Source organism: Megalops cyprinoides, chromosome 7, assembly GCF_013368585.1.
Source record: "Megalops cyprinoides isolate fMegCyp1 chromosome 7, fMegCyp1.pri, whole genome shotgun sequence".
In the NCBI taxonomy this organism is placed as follows: Eukaryota; Metazoa; Chordata; class Actinopteri; order Elopiformes; family Megalopidae; genus Megalops; species Megalops cyprinoides.
In genome coordinates this window covers 22,973,469-22,996,156 of record NC_050589.1, presented here as the reverse complement: position 1 = coordinate 22,996,156, position 22,688 = coordinate 22,973,469, and the positions used below count along the sequence as shown (strand labels likewise).

The following is a 22,688-nucleotide window of genomic DNA, read 5'->3' as shown; positions in this document are numbered from 1 at the left end:
CCCTGCTTCCTTTGAGTCTAAGGTGTGTTTTGCACCTATCTGAAGATGCAGTGTACATCTCAGCCCTGCTAGGTTCAGCAGACTCACTGAGCAGGCTCTGGGTCTCTGCCTCGGACAGTACCTGTAGAGACAGCTTTGTTTACGTCCGTGACAATTCATGGAACTTGATCTGGCTAATCGGACTAGCCTTACTGGAAGCTGTAGCCTCTGGCAAGCTCATCAGCATTCTGCTCTGGGAGGTTTTCATTCCGTGTGTCAGTCTAGCTTGTGAGACAGACAGAGGACACGACTGGGATGCTAGGCTATGAGAGAGGCCTGACAAAGCTGAGTGCGGTGGCCTGGCTGATGTGTAGAGTCTAAAGATTGAAAGATAAGAGGGAGGCATTCCCTGCACTGCTCAGTAGTAACACCAGAGAGCCTGTAGAGAGCCTCAAAGGGGTTGATCCTAGGCACTCTCACAGACACCTGATAGGGGTACCTTTAGAAGTACAATGAAATCAAGCTGACAACGACACCTTCCAAACTGCTAATACTCTGCTTTTCACCAGTGGCTGGTTTCCCTCCACTTCATATGGCAACCTTGGGCAGCGTCACACTAAATCACTGCTAACAAACTAGATGCTGATTTTAGCTATAGATGCTAAAAATGGGGATCTACGAATTGTGCTAAAAAAGAACTTTTTTTATGTACTACATGAGTGACTATACGTTAACACCCCCAGTGACTACGCATTGACATCTGCAAAACAGGACACTTGAGTCAGTGGTTAACATGGGAAATGATGCTGTCTTTGTGTTTAGAGTGTAATAAATCATAGCCTCAGGTCAACTGAAATTGTCATCCAGTAGTGAAATTTAGCAGAGACAACCAGAAGAAATGGCTGCAAGTGCAGGACAGAGGAACACCACAGATGGCTACAAGCACCACTTTATTTATATTATAAAAATAGACTTGTAATGTACAAAAATCATGTGATGGAAAAGAAAACAAAATGATGATAGCAGCAAAAAAAAAAAAAAAGTGGGGGTGCAGTGACTCCTTAAAGGTGGCTGTGGCATATGGAATCTTCCTCCAGTGTAAAAAAACAAAAAAAACAATTCATTTTCATTTAGTCAGCGTTTCTGAAACCTGCCCCTTGGAGAACATTGTATGCTGGTTTGTGTTCCAAACTGCTTTGCATCAATCAGGTTTGACTGGGTGGTTAATTGATCCGTACTGAACATTTCTTGGTAGCTCATCTGCCACCTTGTGTGAAATAAGTATTTTTGGAGGTGTTCCCATGCCAACAAAAAAGATAAAAGGGGTTTATTCAACATATCTGATTAAAATTAAATTCCAGGTTGCTCGCCAAATGAAGCTGAAATAGTTGCTCAGTTAATTGTTATGGGCCCTAAAGCAGTGCATTGAATTAAGCTGAAGGACAATTTTATTAATTTGTTTTAGTGGCAAGTGCAAACAGAAATTGGAGAAATACTTTCACTATGATCTTCTGTCAGACCAAACAAATGAGGAGCTTGGAACACAAATCAGGGTTGAGGCACACTGGTCTACAGAGTAGCAGGTTCCATTTCCTGTGATGTCATTACTCAGAAAGCCAAACATGTCCCAGATTCTCAGCTACCACAGAAAAGGAAAAAAAAGGACACGTAAACAATTTTTTTTTTTACATCATAAAACCTTAAATAGGGACATAGCAATTTAAAATAATCTTCCTCCATATCCGTATCACAAGGCCAGAACAGTACAAAAGAAGACACTGCATTTCTTGACATTCTCAAAACACATAAGTGGAGAAACTGCTCATTTTGTGCATCTGCTTTAATTAAAAGATAACGCCGGGATAGGGTCTGCATGAGCAACAGGATGCGGTCCTTTGTTTATACCCTGGTGAAGTCCATGGCATTTGGAGCAGTTAAAAAAAACCAAAAACAGCAAACCAAAAAAGCTTCCCTTAATAACAACTGGTTGGTCTTTGACAGTAAATTTTGGCAATTTCATCACTCATGTACCACCTGGAAGAAGCTGTTCCTATGACAAAAAAACACATACTCTCAACTAAGTCAAAAGAATTTACAAGGTGTCACCTATTACTTCCCAATTATCAAGGCTGCTGTCAAAAAAGTACTGCATCAATAGCTTAGTTTAATAAAGGTTACAAATTGTGGTTCTCATTTACTTTCAATATCAGACATGAAAACATTCAGCATGAATTGAAAGCTTGTTCTGGCCTGAAAGAGCATACAACCTAAAGCAAGCCCCCTCAATGCTAACTGCAAGAGGCATAAGGACTTCTGGGGCTGGGTGGGCCAACAGACTGTTAACTGTTAACTATAGCAAGACATGGGGGCAAGGATGGAGTATTGACTAATGGTGATAAAACAGCCACAGTGAAATACATTAACACCATATACTTTCTTATTAGTTTTTATAAACAGCTGTTGCAAAAATCAGCTTGCAAATTAGTGACATTCACATACGGAGATAGTAATATATCCAATGCATTGGCAATGCTGAAATGTGGCCAAGGAGGTTTATTTGGACAAGGCTGTGCACTGGCCACTCAAACAAAGAGGCTAATGTAAAGTGTGAAATGATAGGCGCTCCGCAAAAACATGATGACCTACATTTTAATTTCTGCCTTCCGTTATAGACCGACACAAAGAAAACTGAAATGCTATTACTATTTATGGAATTCAGCGTATTCAACAACAAACCTTAAATTTTCCAAAGAACAGTCATTACATTTTTCTGCCTATAAGATATATGAACTTGAGTTATCACTGTGCTGGAGCTACATAACTGATTGAAACAACGTGTATAAACTGGAGGCATTCAGCGTCAGCATCAATAATCAAACCCTGAGCAATCTCAAGACGACTTTCTATTTCCCCTGGACCCCACACTCTTCTTACCATAGACTGGTAAAGGAGCAGTGCTGTCAGAGGAGCTTGCACAGGGTGTACCAAGGGGGACATCAGCTGCGTGTATATTGTGGGACTTTATAGAGTTGGTGGTCAATATCGGCAACATCAAGAGGAGTAGAGACAGGATTGGCCACATCGGCACACGATTTAAAGATGTGAACGTACTATTAACTTAGAGCAATGATATAGGGAATTTGAAAAGCTCTGCAAAGTTGAGTGAGCTGTAAGTGTTCGCTCAAAATGATGTAGGACAGTGGACACTGAATACCGGTGTGTTTCTGTAGGGTATGGGTGAGTTGTGACACTTCTCGCTACACTGCAGTACCTCCATACTGCACAACTCCCAGCTGAGCTTTAGGCAAAACTGCATAATTCCACTTACAAACCAAATGCACTGGGGGTCGTTTTCAGACAGGGCTCCCAAGAAAGCAATCCTCTAAAACACGCTGCTCACATTGCACAAATCGCTTAAAGCTGATGATGATGTATCAGTGAGAAAGAAAGAGGGGGAGAGAGAGAGAGAGAGAGAGAAACTATTACATTCACAAAAGTATGTAACACGTACTCTTCTGCTTATCTGCAGGAAAATTCAGGAAAAAGAAACTGAACAAGAGATGGTGTAACTCAAACTGTGTGCTGTTCTTTACATGAGGAAAGACATGAGGGAGATTTATGTATGTGTGTGTGTATGTACAGAACCCCAAAAAAGGCCCTACTCCCAGTGTTGTACAGGTATGGAGTATGCCCTGCCAACCTGCAAACTGGCAGATGGCATACCTGCCATCCCTATGAACGTACGTACGGTCTACATGTTCCTGTACTGGTACTCTGTACTGAGTGCTTCGGCATCTTAAACAAGTAATACTGTGTTTGTGCGTTTGAGACATGTGCCTCATCCTTGTCCTATTGGCTATAACTTGATGTTGTTCAGGTCCTTAGAGAGACTCTGTAGATAGGCTTCATGAATGGCGCTGAGGAAGCTGGAATCATTCTGTTGGAACGAAAAACAAAACCTGTTAATACGGATTACCACCGAGGAAATCATGAAAATAATAACTATAAGCGGATTTCTCAAGCACTGCTATTCAAAAGTCAGAGAGCTCTTGCCTTTATGAAAGTGAGCTTTGGTTCATTTTCCTGGACCTCGACTCAACCCCTTGCGAAATTATATATATATATATAATAATGATATTTCGCATACTGTAAATCCTCTCTAACAACCTTTACTGTTAATACCAGAAATCACGACTGCTGCTGTTGAATTGCAGAAAACCTAAGTACACTTCAGTACAGTACAATACGGTATAGTCTGCTACAGAGCAATCCAAGAGAGTACAGCACAGAACAGCACACTGTTAAATGCAAACGAAGAGTGGCTCATGCACATGCTTGTGGTTCATGCGCATGCTTTTGCTTTCATTGTGTCTCTGACAGGAATGTAAATGAAAATATAATTTGGTTGTCAAAATAACAGTAATAATTTAACTTTTGACAGGAATTTGTTGTTTCATCTTTACTGAATTTTGTCCAATATATTCTTTTTCATAAAAAATACAACTGTTGTTATCTTCAGAGGAGATGAATATATCAGTACTGTACTTTCACAAGATGGATGAGTATGAGTGCTTTACCTTTAAGATATGGATAAGTGTTGGTGCTGTAGTGTACCTTAATACACTGGATGAGCGTTGGTGTTATACCTTAATGAGCTGGAAGTGTCAGTGCTGTACCTTAATGTGGATGCGTGTCATTTCTGTACCTTAACGATGTGGATGCGTGTCAGTTCTGTACCTTAATGATGTGGATGCGTGTCAGTACTGTACATTAACGAGGTAGATGAGTGTCAGTACTGTACATTAACGAGGCGGATGAGTGTCAGTGCAGTACCTTAATGAGGTGGATGAGTGTGTCCTGGAGCTGGAGCCTGTTGAAGGGGGCGGGGGGCTCTGTTGCTGTCAGTGATGAGGAAGGAGAGGGAGGCGCAGGCTTCCTGTCCAGCTCAGGCGTCTTGGTAACTGATTGCTGGAACATGCTGGGAGAGAGCAGCACCGAGGGCTCAGCCCGTGACACTGCAGGCCCCGCCTTCAAGGTCACCATCTTCAGGATGGAGAGGGACAGATTGCACTTTCATGATGCACACACACCAAGCTCCAACACAATATAAACTGCTATCGGTTACGCTATTTAACCATCATGACAATTACTACAAGATTGTGACCAAGTACAGACCCACTGAGCACATCCTGGTGACAAACAGTCTTACACATGCATGTGCTCATTGAGTCTGTGGTTGGTCATAAGCTGTCCCTTCTAATTGTCACAACAGTTAAATAGTCTAAAACATGGCAACCAAGCACCGAATCAATAAGCACTGTCTACGACCAGTCTGTGCTTCTTGAGTCTGTATGTGGTCATAATTTTTTACATAAGCTTAAAATAAGTAAAAATCTACATTTTAAACCATGTAAATCTGAAATCCTAAATGTCTATTCTTCATAAATACTGACGCACTTAGTGAAGTCAGTCACAGACTAACTACAGAAGCTTCACTATGGTGAGCCCTTCACTTCATCTCCACTTTCATGAGCACAAAGCAAAAGTGCTCCATCAGTTCCTCCATAAAGGATGTCTAATCCTCTGCAGTAGAGAAGAAACTCCCAGGGGTTTCAACAGGTCACATAAAGCTTGCGCACAGGTGGGGTGCTACCTGTATGGGGGCGGCAGGGATGCTACTGAAGGGTGCAGGTTTGGGGATGGGCTCTCTGAAGCACTCTGGCGTGGCCAGCTGGGCGGGCAGGAAGTTGGGCGCCAAGGAGGGCTTGCTGAGGGCGGTGGGTGGCAGGGCGTCAGGCTTGAGCGGGTTCAGCAGGCTCTGGCTACTGTAGGGGGCGCCGTTGGGTGGGCAGCAGGAGGCCGGGGCCACGCCGGTCAGCTGCTCGGGTCCAGGTTGGCCCACGAGGAGAGGGGAGGGGGCCTGGACCTGCGCTGCCCCCACCCCCCCACTGCTGGGGTGGAAGACCGGGCTGGGGTGCAGGGTGTAGCTGGGGGTGCCCTTCATGTCGGATAGGGGCACCAGTCCCGGGGTGAGGTGCCGTTCGGTCTTGGGCAGGGCGGTGCGTTCCCCCCCGGGGTCGGTGTTGAGCCGGGGTACCAGCGGAGGCTCGAAAGGAAAGGACGGGACAGTGCTGAGGCCGAGCAGGAAGCCCTCCGGCTGCCCCTTCTCCGGGGCACCCTGGCTTGGGAGGCCCATCAGCGGCAGCTCCTTTGGCAATGAACTCCCAAAAAGCTCCTCCACGGTGATCTGCTTCAGGCCGGGCTGAGAGCTCTGTGTGAGGGAATGCACACAACTCTGTCTAAACAGGAACCAGGCAACTCAGGGGGCAGTACTTGGCTGGACAGAAACACTTTCCCCAGACACTTATTTAAAAATACCTTACCCATTCTCTGAAGAACACATATACTTCATGCTAACTTGTATACTATGATATCTAAAATATATACAGTATGTTTAGACATACCTACTCATAGGAAGGCTTTCCTTTATTTTTACTATTTTCCACATTTTAAGATAATAGTAAAGACATTAAAACTATGAGATAACACAAATGGAATTCTGCAGTGACCAAAACATGTTAAAGAAATTATCTACACATAATATATATATATATAATCAGGTGTGTCCAAACTTTTGACTGGTACCCTCTTACGAAACAGTAACTGGTCAATCTCCTCCAGAGTAAAACATTTGGTGGCTTTTCTGCTGACTAATTCAGTGGACAGCACATTCAGTCTTACTTTACCCGTTGATGTCAGAGGGCTCTGCTGCTGTCGCTGTGGTGTTGGTTCATATACTTAAGGCCCACGCAAACAGTGATGCTGGCTGATCTGATGATGAGAGATAAGATTGTGTGTTACCTTCTCATGCTGAGGTGCACTCCCCACGCGCTCTGCTGTGTCTGCTGCAGATTTAAGAGGCTCCACAGCATGGCCTGACTCTGCGTTTGTGGAAACATCTGCTTCACCACCCTGTGTCTATAAAGCAGACAAGACAGACAGGAAAATTAATGGGATTTCAAATTCTGTGAACGTCGTGTGCAAAAGAGGGCAGCACAGGCTACCCTGTTCAGCTTGTCATGGTGATAGACTGTGGCATTCTGAAATCAAAAGGCAGATGGAAAGACCTGAGCGTGTCTGTACATGTCCACTATACAATCAATTAAAAGATCAGACATATAATACATACAAAACACAAAAGATGTTACTAAACAAAATTAAGACATGATTTCATACAAGACTGCACCAAAAATGCCAACATCCATCAAGCTTAAAAGGAACATGTTCTAGCATTTGATTCAGTAGTCCTTCTGGATGTATTAAAATACCTTAATGGGTGAACCTGGATCCTTGTTAAGTTGTATCGATTATGCTAGAATTAAAAATACATGGGGGATCTTTTGATGAAATTTTAAGTGGAGGTTCACAGACATGTTCAGGCTTCCTGCACGTTAAGGAGGATCCATTTACCTTTTCTCCGAACAAAATCTTTAAACCCATAAGATACAGCTTGTGTAAGGTAAGCAGGAACCAGAACTAAAGATGGATGATACTAATATTTTAATGTTGCCAAAATGGAAAAAACTGAGCCAGAACTAAAGACAGAGCGGACACCTAATAAGGTGTCAAGAAATGGACAAATAAATGCTGAGACACAATAAGCAGAAATGTTTGCTTGCTGGCCACACCTCATAAAGAAACTCTTGTTTCTCATTGCGAGGATACCAGCATTCCCATGATTTGTGTTTTCAGACTTTCATCAGGTAGTTACACCATTATATCAATATAAACTTTCATGGATGAGGTGATATCAGTTAATAAAAGGTAAGTTTTGACATGAAAATACCAAACACAACCACTAGAGGGTAGCACAACCCTACAGGAAAAACAGTGGGCCACAAAGACTGCTTTTGGAAATTTAGTACTTTCAGAAGCAATCATTTCACTGCAAATCTTAAAGTAAGACATAATCACCCTTAAAAAAATGACACAGCAATAGTGTGCCATAACATCAAATATTAATGTCAGTATGTCAAAACAGCACCAGGTCTACAGTGGCCTCTCTGGAATTGACATTACTGTGCCTACATTTAATCTTTCAGTTAGGTAGGCTGGTGTCCTGTGGCCACACCGAGGTAAATCTGCTGGTTTAAGCCTTTCTATGCGAGTGAGCCTGGTGCATTTCCCTCTTCTTCTGAGTGCCCTACTTTAACCAAATGTTTCCCTCCACTGTTTGTCTCAACGCGCTCCATCCATTTAGCGGCTTCCATTACGTTTCCCACTGAGACGTTCGCCGAATTCTCCCCACAGGAAAGCGCCTAACCACCTTCCCTCAGAAAGCCAAATCTTGCAGAAAGGTAACGACAAACAGCAGCTGTCCAGCCTTTCTTTATATCACTGCGTATGAGGCAATATCATGAACACAAGCCAAGACACTGGTGATGGTGATGCACCGTGGTGGGACAGACAGACTGACAGACAGACAGACAGACAGACATAGCTTGACACTGGGAGATGGGGGTCACCCAAACACAGTTGAGGGGGATGCGTAATCCCAGCGTTATCTCGGCGCTGCAGGGCCAGGCGGCCGGGGTCACGCTGCCCTCAGAGCTGGGCCTGTGGCAGGCCACGCAGTGGCATTAATCCCTGATTAAATCACTCCCAGCTTCCTAAATCCCCCAGTGTTTGTGTGTGTGTGCATGTGCATGCGCATGTATGACTCTGGCCAATGGCAGGCTGGCAGATAGAGCAGCCATTTGAGGACCCTCCATCTACGGCTCACTACACGGCAGAGGCCACAGGTTCCTCCACAGGAGAGAATGGCAGTGGGGGGCCTTTGGTCTTTTGTACATTTGCTACTAAATGCAGGAGGTAAGTGCAATTACCGAGGGCTGAGGGGAAGCCTGTTGTTTTGGAAAGCTTCCACGAGAGGCTGTGTAAAGGTTCTAAAGGCAAGGAGGGTGCAGCTGTGACCCCCCCCCCGATTGCACTCTCGCACCCATCTGTCCTGCTACAGGCTGTGCAGCCGGCCCAAGTCAGACTCACCCCCTGCTCGCACCAGTCTATCACCACACACCCACATGCCGTTATTCACATGGGTGCTACTTGACCACACTCGCTGAACTGACACCACCCAGCCCCTGCACTCTTCATCTGGACAGGCCAAGTTGCGTGCAGTTCCAAGGACTGTCCATGCTGCAGAATCCATTGGCAGTGCCTATGCATTTGTCTGAGGACCAATGTTGCGCAAGCTAATGATTTGTCTGGTAACAAGTCAAGTCTAACAGTGCAGTGATATCTCAGGGTAGTGCAACGTCCTTACAGATTACCAATTTAGGCAAAACCTATTAAAACAACATAAAATGAGTGAGATATCTGAATGTTTTCAGTGAATTAGAGGACTGCATGACAGAGCTTATGTTGCAATAAGAGTGCCAGAGAAGAGAGGAAACACTTACATGCAGTGCAGCGTAACAGAATGCGGTGCGGCGTGACGGGACGCGGTGCGGCATAATGGGACGCGGTGCGGTGTGACGGGACGCGGTGCAGCGTGACAGGACGCGGTGCGGTGTGACGGGACGCGGTGCGGCGTGACGGGACGCGGTGCGGTGTGACGGGACGCGGTGCGGCATAATGGGACGCGGTGCGGTGTGACGGGACGCGGTGCGGTGTGACGGGACGCGGTGCAGCGTGACGGGACGCGGTGCGGCGTGACGGGACGCGGTGCGGCGTGACGGGACGCGGTGCAGCGTGACGGGACGCGGTGCAGCGTGACGGGACGCGGTGCGGTGTGACGGGACGCGGTGCAGCGTGACGGGACGCGGTGCGGTGTGACGGGACGCGGTGCAGCGTGACGGGACGCGGTGCGGCGTGACGGGACGCGGTGCGGCGTGACGGGACGCAGTGTAGCGTAACAGGATGCAGTGCAGTGTAACAGGACACAATGCAGTGTTAACAGGACGCAGTACAGAGCGTGCTGTGCTGTGTGTGGGCCTGTGGTGGCATGCAGAGCCAGGCCTTCCTCACCCTCTGGTACTCCTCCTTGGCCCTGCTGAGCAGCTCCAGGATGTCAATGGGCCGGTCCTCCACGCAGCCATTGGTCCTGCTGGGGGTGTTTCTCTCCGGGGGGGCCTGCTGGGCTTGGAGCGCCTCCTGCTTCACCACCCTGGAGAATACAGGCGCAAAGCGGCCGTCTGTTTACAATCCAGACACTTTAACTTCAAATGAAACCCCCCCTCCCTTTCCCCCACCCAACATGCGCTCAGCAAAACTCCCGTGTAACTGTCAGACTCCAATTGGCTTGATGTAAGCCATATGCTCTTCGACTTCAGAAGGCACACTGCCATCTGATGGCTGCGAGCTTAAATAAACGCTGCCTTTGAACGCCTGTTCTTCAGGGCCTTCTGCTTGTGCTGTACATCACCTGAAGGCGGAGGTAAAAACGCGCTTGTGCGTTCCTAAGTGACGGCCGAGAGGGCGGCCAAGGGCTCTTTGTCTTGCCGATTTAGGAAACGGCCATCCAAATTAAGGGCTCCTGGCAACAGGCAAGCGAAACACTCGTGGTGTGAAAAAGCAGACCCCCAACACAGCACACCTGCAGTATTTTTACTCGGGATGGACTGGGCAGGTTTTCTTGTCACGAGCACAAGGCGGTCCAAGAAGGAATGAGCCTGTTCTTTTCTCTGAGGCTTTGCCTAATGGGACCGAGGCTGCCAAACTCTGCTCCTCACATTTGTTTTTGCACGTCTGTCCCATATTGGTTTAGACACAGTTAAGGACAGGCTATTTTAAGCCAATAATACACCATCCGAAATGCTTTGATGCTGGGAACATTGTGTTTCAAAACAAGTCTGAGTGCTCACTTTGGCGTCTACACTTCTGTCTGAGTTAACTCTGCACCTGTGGTGAGCACCACAGTTGTAGTCCTGTAGTGAGTACAGGTGTTCATATGAGAAATGCAAAAGGTAGAATGATGCCTACTTCACCCTGCCCACATTACAGCAAGGCTCTCTTTTCTCTTTAACTATAATAGATTCTTTAGAGTGAGTTCAGTCTGTCAAACAAGAGAACATAAATGGAAACTACTTAAGAGTAAGTTCCGCACTGATATAAGGAAATATTATTTTACACAAAGAGTTATCAGTACATGGAATAGGTTGTCAGGTCATGTAGTTGAGGCAGAGACCCTTGCTGTGTTCAAGTCTAGACTTGATGCAGTTTTGGATACTCTTTAATTAAGAAATGGCGAGCTTAGTTGGGCCGAATGGCCTGTTCTCGTCATCGTATGTTCTTATGTTCATCATCTCTGCTTTTTTTCCGCCTATGTCCCTCTCTAATTCTCTGTCATAATGTCAGCTCCTCTGGCTGTCTCCTGTGCCCTGTCAGAAAGGCTTTGCTTCACAGCGCTCACACCTGTGAGCCAATGGGAGACTGACGGCAATGGCGTGACCAGCCAATCAGGGTGACATGCAGGCACTTACTGGGGGATTAAAACCGTATGCATTATCAGAAAATACACACTGCTGCACTTGGCACAGGATCAAATGAATTCTCTCACTTTCAAAGCAGCTGAAGGCACAGCTGAATGTTTTATTTGCCTCCACAGAAAAGAGAGGAATGTTTGGATAGTCTGGATACAAATAAATGTTGTTGAATGGACATTTTTCAGTGGCTGTTTGCAGTGCTTTCCTATTGGCTATGAAAGCTGACACCGAAGGCAATTCTGGTCAAACCTTCTGGAACAGTAGAGCCTGACTCGCAGCATGAAGGTCCTTCCAAGAGCAATCACTGTCTTTACCTGACACACTACAAGATCTGAACTATTAGGCTGACGAACAATATTAGAGCAGACGTGCAAAATGTCAAAAACAATTACAGCAATTCCTAGCAAATTTGTAACAGCTATTTGAAGGGTATTTATTTACTGGGCAGGTATTTATTACAGACATACAGAGCATAAGTTTATGACTAATAAACTGGGTATATAATTAGCAGTTATGCCTGACATTCGTAAGGACCTAAGGTGTATGTATTGTGCAATGTGTATTCTGGACAGTGTATTTTGGGTATTGTCACTTGCGAGCTACATGCAGAGACTGATATTCTACCACGATTACTGTTTACACATCACTTTATTTTAGAGGGCTGATGCCTTTCACGTGTGCTGCACGGTTGCCGGGGCAACAGATCTCCGTGGCAGTGTGGCGAGCCAGGTAGCCTGCGCCCTGAGGTCCCCTCTCTCCGAGAAGGTCACGCTGTCGGTTTGCATTTTACGCACCGGCTCGCCACGGGAGCGTCCTCCTCCACCGCTGCAGCCATGCGGCACCGCGAGCTACATCTGCAGGCATCTGCCAACGTCGCACTCTGAAACCAAACACTTCATGGACGAGGCGCGGCCCTTCAGCGATGCTGTGGGATGGGCACGGACTTCGCCTCCAAAACAGGACCAGTGCACGCCTCCCTCTGCGACGCCCCGCCCCTGAAGCTTACCTCGACATGAGCTGGGCGATCCGCTGGCAGTCGCTCTTGTCGTAGAACCAGATGCTGTATATAGCCACTGTGGGGGGGAGAAAAGGAAAGGGTTAAGGTCGAACAAGTGAAGCGGTGGTGTGCGTGTGCACGTGTGCACGTGTGTGTGTGTCTGTATGAGTGTGCTGGGAGCACGGTTGCGCTGCAGGGCTCTCAACCTCCATCAGTTCCGTTCTCCTTCAAGACCCAGCTGCAGCTGTGGGAGGGCCGCCGACTCCGCCAACAAACAAAGGGAAAACAGATCTGAATATGTGAATACGCAAACGAGGCCCATTCATTACACATTTGCCACCTTCCTGCATCAGCGGCATCCGAGTCTCCTCTAGACAATGGGGAAGATTTGCCTTTTCATGTGCCTTATATTTATGCTTTTGTCCGTTTTTTTGTTTTTAATTATTAGGCCTGTAATGAGGCACTTCAAAAGCACATGGCCTCTGTGAGAATACTTTCATCTCATGCTACACACCACCATGTGAAACACAGCATACACAGGCATGGACTGACGTCCTTTGGCAGTTCTGAACTGGGTTTCAGTAGGAGTATATTAGGTACAGTGCCCAGCTTGAGGGCCCAACAGTAGTGAGTCCCGTGCGATTCCAAGCCTCAGCTCTCCACTCCAGAGTCCTGTGCTTTGAATGACTGAACAACATGTGGCTCCTCACAAAAAAACACAGCCCTCAGACAGCCCTCCTGCTCGGGTGTCTCGATCCTTCATTAAAACCAAAGAGCATCTCCGCTCTCCGGCTTCTGGGCCACCCCTGAGGAACACAGACTGTGACACACACACACACACACAAACGTGTGCGCACACACACCCCATCAGGAGCAGAGAAAAAGGAGGGATGAATCAGATTTAATCAGAGGACAGAAACCTGCAGCCTCTGTCAGAGAGTGGTTCAAAGCAGGAGCCAACAGATAAATGCCAGCTGTTTTCTGCAGCTACATAAAACAAGTAATCACACATTCTACCACTTAGCACGGATCTATTCAACACGAGGGTGACGGGCTCCCATTATGAAACGGCAAACGTAACCTTTCGCTGAGGTCCCTGTGCTGATAACAAGGGCTCTGCAGATAGCTTAATGGCTGCTACAGATAAGAGCAGCACTCAGACTGGGGCTGTGGGTCTGGCAAGCAGAAGGCCACAGAGGGGAACGTCAGCCACTTCTCCTGTCTGCCAATCTGTATGCGATTAGTCCTGTCTGCCAGTCCTATCTGCTCGTCCTCTTTGTGTTTATGCTGCGGAGGTGTAATCAAGGGTTCTCATTATAGTCCATCACTGTCAGAGAGGACTATGGCCAAGGCCTGGGTGAATGTGTGTGTACACACATGCACATGCACACACACACGGTGACACATGCACACACCAGGTTTATCAGGCGTATATAGAGTCTACCTCACTCAGGTAGACTCACCATACCGTACCACACGTGTACACGCGCACACATACTTCCCACTGTGTGCAACATCAGCATATTTCAGACAGCATCTAATTACATCAAATTACTGACAAAACCTGCCATCGCTACCCAATGCACACCGCTTTCCCACTGTCCAGATGGAACTAGGCTCGCAGGAGGTGCAAACGCTGACTGGCTGAGGGTTACTTTTCTGCTGTGTTACCTGCAGTCAGACCCGTAGCACACAACCTCACACTGCATGCTGGCCTCAGCCCCGATCAAGGTGGCTCCATGGACTTCATCCTTAGTCCAAGGTTCCAAAGTAAGACTTTATTTATATTTTACATCTGCTTGTTTGCTCCACCAAGAAATGTTGAGTTGTGCTCCTTTCTCCAATCTATTTTCCTTTGGTTTTAAGTGCTGCCACCATTGGAAGCAACATGGGTTATTGGCAAGCACCTTACCTACAGGAAGCCAGCATTGGTAACACTAGAGAGCTGACAGAGATCATGATAAACTATCTGGCATCTGAGCAAAGCAAGCCAGCCTGGTTTCAACTCAACAGTGGATTTGTGTATTTTCGCAATTAGATGTTTCCTAGGAATAAGTGGCGTGCTCAAAAGTAGAGCTTCAAGGATGCAGGATGCTCTTTAACTCGCTCACTCTCGCCCTCCCCTTTCATCTGACCTTGCTCCCTCTCTCCCTGCCCCCTCATCTTCTCCCCTGTCTCGTTTCATTCTTCCCCCTCACATTCCCCATTCACGCTCTCACTCAGTGTCTTCCTCTTCTCTTTCTCGCCTCTCCCTCTGTATGTAGCTCATACACGTAACATAAAAACGGGAGGTTGCGGGTGCTTCTTTCAGGAGCAGAGCTGCTGTCTCTATGCACACAAGACTGCTCAGTGGGCAGAAGGGCTTTCTGCTGCCACCATAGAAGAGGGTAGCACTGGTGTAGCTTCACCACCGCTGTAACTATGGTTACCAGCAGCTAACCAAAGCCGTGCGCACGCCATTACAAAACAACACGCGACACTTCCAGACACAAACAATGTTCATCAAAAGTGATCGTGAAGTTGAGAACACTTGAATAATAAATAAATACCTCACCCACCACAACAAAAGGAAGAGTGCCTGAATTTAAAAGATTCTCTGCAGCGTTGCAAGTGCAGTAAAAGGCAAGGAAGGGAGTATAAAATGGCACACTGGGTTGGGCCCTGTCAGGACCTCCCTGTACCACAGCAAAAGGGGGCTTTAGTCTGTCCTTCCTGTCACACTCACCCTTATGTTACAATCACCATGGTCGTGTCACGCCCATAGGCGCTGTGGCACACAGGTAACAATCGTGACTCACTGACTGTGGTTCCTGCGGCGCAAGGTGACAGGTCAATTCACCTGAAGGGCTCTTAAGATTCTGATGGGCCCGGGTGACGTCAGCGGGCCCACTTTGTGAATGGAGGTGACATCGCTTCTAAGAGGGCCGGGACAAACATGCGTTGTGGCTGCTGCGAGATGCAGGAGGACAGAGGATTAGCCTTGTGCCCTGCACTTCTGCACTGTGAAGCGGTTTATATTAACACAGCTAACCCTGCGTGCAACTAGCGGCGCTGTGACAACGAGCAGGAGCTGTCACGGCTGCGCTCCCTTCCAAGAGGGGGAGCGCCGGAGGCGAAAGACGGGCTGCACTGATCCCGGGCGGCGCGGGAGCGGGCGGCCCACCGCCTGTCTTCAAACTTCGCTAATGAGGAGCGCTCTCCTCCGGCTGCGCTAGCTATTCTTAGAGGCAGGAAACCTAGCAACAGCAAGTGTTCGCCGCACTGCCGGGTCTACCTGGGGACCGAGAGAGTTAGACGGAGCCGGGGAAGGGGGTGGGCGGGGGGGTTGGGGTGGGGTGCCTGGCTGGGTTAGTGCCTGGCTGCTGTGAGCTTCCCCCCCCGCGTGCCACACACCCAGTCCCTGCTGGTAAACAGCTCCATCTCTCTCATGGCTGCCTAATAAGCACAGCTGCTGTTTGTTCTGCTCTGTTCTCAACCACAGCACCCCTCAACAGTCCACCCAGAGTCCTCCCCGAGCAGACCCGGTGACAGAGACAGGTGGTCACCCCCACACCCCGGGAGACAGAGGCCCCCCACTGCTGAGCCCTGCTCTCCATCCTAGAGGCACTGTGAGAGCCCGCTCAAATTGCCTCCGCTGAACATGGGAAGACGACACTGTGCATAAGCAAGAAGGTAACGCTTAAAACCCCCTCGAATCTGTACCTTCTCAGCAATTTTTTTTTTGGCGAGCCCAAAAACAATTCTCTGCATGACAAAAAACAAGTAATGTAAAATAAACCAGACCCCCCCCCCCTCCCCCCGCAGCTCCTACGCTTCCAGCCGCCTACGTTCTCCCTGCTCTGTCCGCAGCTGTTTCCAGAAGAGGCGCCCCGCTGCTGCCACGCCGTGCTCTTCCTCGCGCTCTTCCTCCCTCCGCTGGGCGAACCGGGACGGGCCCCTGGACGGATGAAAGGGGGCAGGAGACCGCCGGAGCCCCGACAGCCCTCTCCTAAGAACCGCCGCGGTTCCTCCCGAGGCTGCAGAAATGAGCTTCTTTCTGATCAACAAGCCCCCTCTCCAGGAGGCCGACCTCAGGTACAAGGGGGAGGTCGTCTTCGAGAGGGACCTGGAGGGCTACCTTCTCACTGCGCTGCGAGGTAAGCCCGACCGGTTCTCTCTCGCTGTAGAAGGGAAGCCTCTGCTCCCTTAATTCCTCTTTGGAGTGTGTGGGCATTCTGTGCGCGCTGCAAATGCACAGATCAGGAGAACAGAGGCGACTTATGCAGCCGCGGGCTGTTTTGGGCAGGAGGCGAGAGGATAACGTGCTGAATGTATGAGCCTCAATCTCACTCTTTTTATCGCTCAGTCCTGCTTAGGAATGACAGGCTGAGCTGGTAAGGCCGTCAGTGCACTCAGAGCGAAAAGGCACTCAGGTATTTATGGGTGTGCGGAAAATGTCATCCACAAAATATGAGCAAAACATTTGTTGCTTTCTGTATATGCTTTACAAAAACAAACAGCTATAGCTTTCAACTTCACCCTGAGGAGATTTAAGAGGGGAAAAAAAGTCAAAATACAGCAAGCAGACAGCATTGCTTTTTGGAAAGGATTACTACATTCAACAGCGTAACACTTAGTTACACAAAACTTGCGTCATTTCTCAGTCTAGAGACCTTAACTTATCCTTAATTTATGCACTGAATGACAAAAAAGTGCATGCTCTGACAGATAATTAAGTTCTGATCCCAAAGCCCTGGAAACCTCCTCATTCGTTTCACACAGCAACTTAATTCCAGACGAAGGGCAAAAATAGTTTTCAGCTGGCAACTTTATCAGAGCAACTTAAATCCAAAAGAAGGGTAAAAACACTTGAGAGTAGCAGAGGAACATTTCAGAGGTTATCCTCTGCATGAATCTATGTCATGCCAGTCCATACACTGCATACACATCTATCTTTTTACCTTCTTTATATCAGGATGTCAAAGTTCCTTTAACGCAGCAACAAAAACCAAATCCCCTCACCACATCACCTGCACATCATCTGCTACAAAGATATCACTTCTCCATTTATGCATGAATGAAAGACAATTTCTTGAAAACCATCAGGTTTTGAATATTTTTCCACCTTCCTTTCTCTGCTTGAAGATGGGCAGTGTCTGAGCACAAATCTGTTATTAACTGTGTGGTAGTGAGTTTCTCCTCCAATCCAATGCCAGAGTGCCAGGTGGCAAAATGCTTCTATCCAAGTTCATTGCCCAAGTATCCAAAATCCCAATATCCTAAAACTTTACTCTATAAGAAGCTACTTTAAAAAAATCACAGGGTTGCAACAGTCTGTGGTAAAGCCATAAATTCACAAGGATTTCTAATTCTGACTGTATGTAAACATACAGCAACACTGATGGGGAAAAGATTGAAATACTCCTTTGCATGTGCATATTTGAGCAGTTAAAGTCTCAGACGGTATAGAGAATCACATGCCTGCTTCTGGGATTAAGTACTTTTAGGGTTGAGCTGGAGGGGGTGTGGAGGGGCAGACAGAAATCACTCCGAATACAGGAACAGATATGCACAAGAAGATATGATTCAGCCAGATACTCCAGTGACTGATCATAAATTCTCCACACAACAGAACAAATTATGCAGTCTGGCAGCATGCTGGTTGAGCTGCAACAGTACACAGGCCCACTCATGAAGCCCAGGCCCTAGGACCATTTCTTCAGTGCTGCTCACGAGGTAAACAAACAAATGATGACAAGCTGTCAACCTCTTATCAGCACAAGCCTGCTGGACACTGTCAGATGCTGGGTGGGGTTGCACTGTGACACACTGGTTAGGAAACTAGACTTGTAAACTCAAGGTTCTAGTGCAGTTCCTGCCATACGCTTGAGTCAATATCCTAATAATAGTCACCTTAAGTCAATATCCATCTGTTTCAATGGAAATGCAGGTTGTTAATAAGGGTACACGAGGACAAGTCCATAACTAAGCAACTATTTCTTAAGTCAACAGATGCTTTCTTAAAATGAATTACTTGTCTTAGTCTGCCATCACTGACTGACAAGCCTATGCAGATGTCACTCAATATTGCTTATTAGTTCACACTGTGCCCCTGGCCTTCAGCGAGCAATTTACAGGCCAGTCAAAACCTTTGACATGGAAAATCCAGTGGCACTGGGTTAATCTATTTCAACAAGCCTTCTGACATGAGATGTGCCTTTCCCCGTCAAGGGCACAGTTCAGAACAAGCATCTGTCTCATAAATCATTTTTGATGCATGTTCTTGTCATACTTTGTCATGTTAGTGCACAAGCAAGGCACCCATTATAACACTGTGGCCTCTGATAGTCATGACACTTGTCTGTCCTGAGTGGCACACAACAGAAGTAGTATACGAGTCTGAATCTGATATAGACATATAATACAGCATCTTGATTTGAAATGGAGAGATCCAGTGGTGAAAACACAAATAAAAATCCACCAACCAAAACACCCATTGCAGAGAGGCCCGACAGGCAGGAGACAATGGGCCATCTGTTTGTTCATTGCCACATAGCTACATGTTAAAAGGGGCTATAGCACAGTCAATGCTCAGCACAGCATTCCATAAGAACAGCTTATAATAGCTTATAATGATACCATCCAGCCACTTTCTTGAATGGAAGCCCGACTACACATGCCCTCAAAATACTCTCAATCTTCACAACAAAACCATAGCTAGGATTTCTGCTAAAGGGCAGTTAAGGAGCTGACTGCATAGTTCACCCATGTGCTCCAGGACAGAGTGATCTCTCTGAAGAAAACCAACTAATCAGAAGAGAAGAAAGTAAGAGGAAGAGTGCAAGCAAAAGGACAGAGCGGTAAAAGGCACTGACAGAAGACAGAGAGAGGTTTGGCATGGTGATAATAAAACATCCTGTGAATGTGTCACAAGGGAACAATCTTAACCTGAACAGAACTGCCTCTGTCTCTGTGGATGAGAAAAAGTTCAGAGAAACACTGTTCTTGCATCTGATCTATGATTTTCCACGTTTGCAAGGTATATATAAAGGCAAGAAAAAAAACAAAAAAAAAACAGGCAAAGTCAATCCTACGCATTTTGAGGACTTCACTGGTACTTACAGTTGGAGTTCCTGTAAAGGAGAAAGGGGTCCTGCAGCTGGAACTCCAGATCCTTGTTGATGGGCTCCACAAGGTTCTTCATGTTTAGCCGATTCATGATTGTAAAGCCATGATAAGGAGAGGCAGACCTGAGATCAGAGAGATGTGCTTAAGGACCACAACTACACCTGCTCGATCTAATACTGCTTCACCAATAAAACTGGAAATTATGGATGTGATTGTAAACGGATCCAATTTATTGGCAGAACAAGGATAACACTGTTGAACACTCTGAAATTGGGTCCTTATGGAGTTACCCTTGTTTTTTTTATGGGGAGATTCATTTCACTAAGGTCCATTTTACAAGAAGTTGGACTAAACTGTAGATTATGAATGACCTATTTCCATTTCACAAAATGACAGGGATTGAATTAGTTCTTTGTTAGGGTGAAATGGCTCTATATTATTTTTGTACAGACACTCGCAGAGCTTCTCCCGAAACATAAGCGCCAGCTGCGCGGATCCCAAAGTACAATCACAACCAATACCGTTAGCTAGCAAACTGCATACCTGGTATATACGAACAAGGTACCCTCAATGTCGGTCTTTTCCTGAAAGAAAACAGTAAATAGTTCAACAGTCATGTTAGCGCTCAGATATAATATGGAGACTATGTTATATCAATTGACAAGCATTCCAACATGATAGCTAAGAGGATTGGAAGTACTTGATTATACTTGGCTTGCTATCTGGCTAACGTCAACTACTTAGCATGATAGCTAGCTATCTAGCCAATTTAGCAGGTTGCTTAGATAGTAACCGTAGCTACGTTACTGGTGACTACGTAGCTAGTTACATTTTTCGCTGTATGCGATACAGATAAATCTTTAAACTAACGATAGCTACTTAGCTTGTCAGCTACCTTACTGGCGTCAGCTAGCGACACGGCTAAAAAACACCAGCATTCCATTCCTCCACTGCGGTTATCAGTAAAAAAGTTAGCTAGTTATGTGGTGTTATCTGGCGAGTTAACTGACTCGATAAAGAGTTAAACAACAATGGTTAGCAGCTACCTAGCTGCAACTGGCCGCGCTAAACACAAATTGGAGGGTTTTTTTTTCTGTTGACATACAACTAGCTAGCTACCTTGCTACCTAACCAGCTATCATGAAACTATTTATGGCTAGACATATTCTCACTCTTACCCATTCATTTGCTTTGGAGTTAAAGGTGTACAGTGCTACCTGTCCGGTAACATCGACGATTTTGTTAATGTAAGGATCATGTTGTTGTAATGCTGCTAGACTCATATGATGTCCAGCTTTACTGATCGCCTCCATCTTGGATTCTGAAATCCAGAACAAGGAGCAGCACGGAAGGAGTTCTATGAACACTCCTCCTGCTTTCGCCTGTGGTACCTAGGCGTAGTTCCTCCCCTAGCAAATATTTTGTTCTCAGTGTAATTTATTGCCAGTGAAAATATTTTGTCTTTTTTCAATCAGTGTAATATATATTATATTTTTCTATACTTGATGTTACAGTCTTATTTTAATTTAGCAGACTACCTTCAATATCATCACTTTAAAATATCCTATTATATTTGTTAATAAAATATTATAATTTTATTTAAACTAGCTTTAAATTAATGCTGTATCGATTTTTGCAGACGTTTTGTGCTGTTTATGATCTCGTTCCGTAGGCTACATAAAAATTGCCCTTCGCTATTTAAATAGGAATATCAGATGACACTTTCACCACACCATCCGCTAAACCAGTAGGGAACATACTTAACTTGACTGGTAATGTTCTAGGCTTCACAGGGTATACAGACCAAGATAATCTCCTAAATGATGCAATCCACGTAACTGCTACATTTCCCCCTCGTCTTACATGTTATAAGACATTTTTTCTGTTATATCAATGTGAAGTACTGTCTGTCTACAGTCACCCACAAACCAGTGAGGCACACGCTGTTCTGTTCTGAACTTTTGTCATGTTTCATGTTGATAAGATAAGTTTCATTAATACTACTAAATAAATAGATTGATATGGAAACACGGTGAGGGGGAAAGCTTACACATAAAAAAATCAAAACATCTCAAACAGATAGAGAAAACAATCCTTAACGGTCATTGGCTGAAATAGGCCAGTTGTAACACCCCTGCAGTCAAGAACATTAGAAGGATTAATATGCAAGGATTATCTCTGTGAAACAGTTAGTGGTTCAGCCAGGTAATCCAATATCCTGTAACCTTCCAACCCACCGTGCCATTTTACTCCAAACGTTTCATCACAGGATGTGGGCTATACATTAATTTCAAGTTGTGCTGTTGTCACAGACCGAGGCAAGATGAATGTGGTTTTTTATCGGCACACCAGGAACGTAGGTAAGGTCTATGTAATAGGGACTTTCTAGAAAAGTAAATGGCAGAAGAGCCCGACAAATGTTTGTGGAATACAGAATAGGATATGTCAAGGGATGAAAATTTTGTGTTTTCTTTTGAATCCATAAACTTTTTATGAGCTCGGACTTTAAATCCAGTTGATCTCGGACCACTGAGAGCAAGTATTATACATGGTTATTACGTTGTCCGTGCTGAATGATCTATGATGGTTTACAAAACTACACCAGGTACTTAAAAATCATTTTTTATGTTTCATATGATTACATGTCATATTTTTCAACAGATCACGTCCCGATCTGTTGAAGATGTTCAACATCTAGAGCAGAATAATTCCAACATGTAGACTGGCTCTTGCATAGGCTAAAAATTAGTCACGATTCACAGACTGAAATCCTGCTGAGAAAAACTTTACATGATATACGTCTGTGAATAATGTTTTAATGAAAGAGGCAAATGCTTGCAGAATGTCTGATGAAACAGGGAATGTGTTGCCAACGAAATGTAAGAACAGGTGTTCCAAATTCGACTCGCGCGTTTTAAGCGGTGTTGGTTATGGACAAGTGCTTTATCTAGGCTCCAACGTTTCAGCTGCCGTTTCCATAGTTAATGAACCAGCGTTCTGAGTCATACTTCATACCCTAATTATGATTCCGTTGTTGAGAGTTGTACTCGTAAATATCGCGGAATGCATTTAAGCCTTGGTCTGACGATTGAATGCCTTGTATTATTATAACATGTCATACC

General features: G+C 45.9%; 1 protein-coding gene across 1 annotated transcript; it reads right to left on the bottom strand.

The window, feature by feature from the left end:
• Positions 1–1,027: 1,027 nt before the first annotated feature.
• dcp1a (decapping mRNA 1A) lies at positions 1,028–20,879 on the bottom strand. The gene is made up of 9 exons (XM_036534342.1): positions 20,745–20,879; positions 20,110–20,150; positions 19,561–19,688; positions 12,469–12,535; positions 10,006–10,144; positions 6,841–6,957; positions 5,633–6,250; positions 4,813–5,022; positions 1,028–3,916 (listed from the first exon to the last, which is right to left on the bottom strand). Exons 1-9 carry the CDS (start codon positions 20,877–20,879, stop codon positions 3,836–3,838), a joined length of 1,536 nt encoding a protein of 511 aa, XP_036390235.1. The 3' UTR covers positions 1,028–3,835.
• Positions 20,880–22,688: the final 1,809 nt, after the last annotated feature.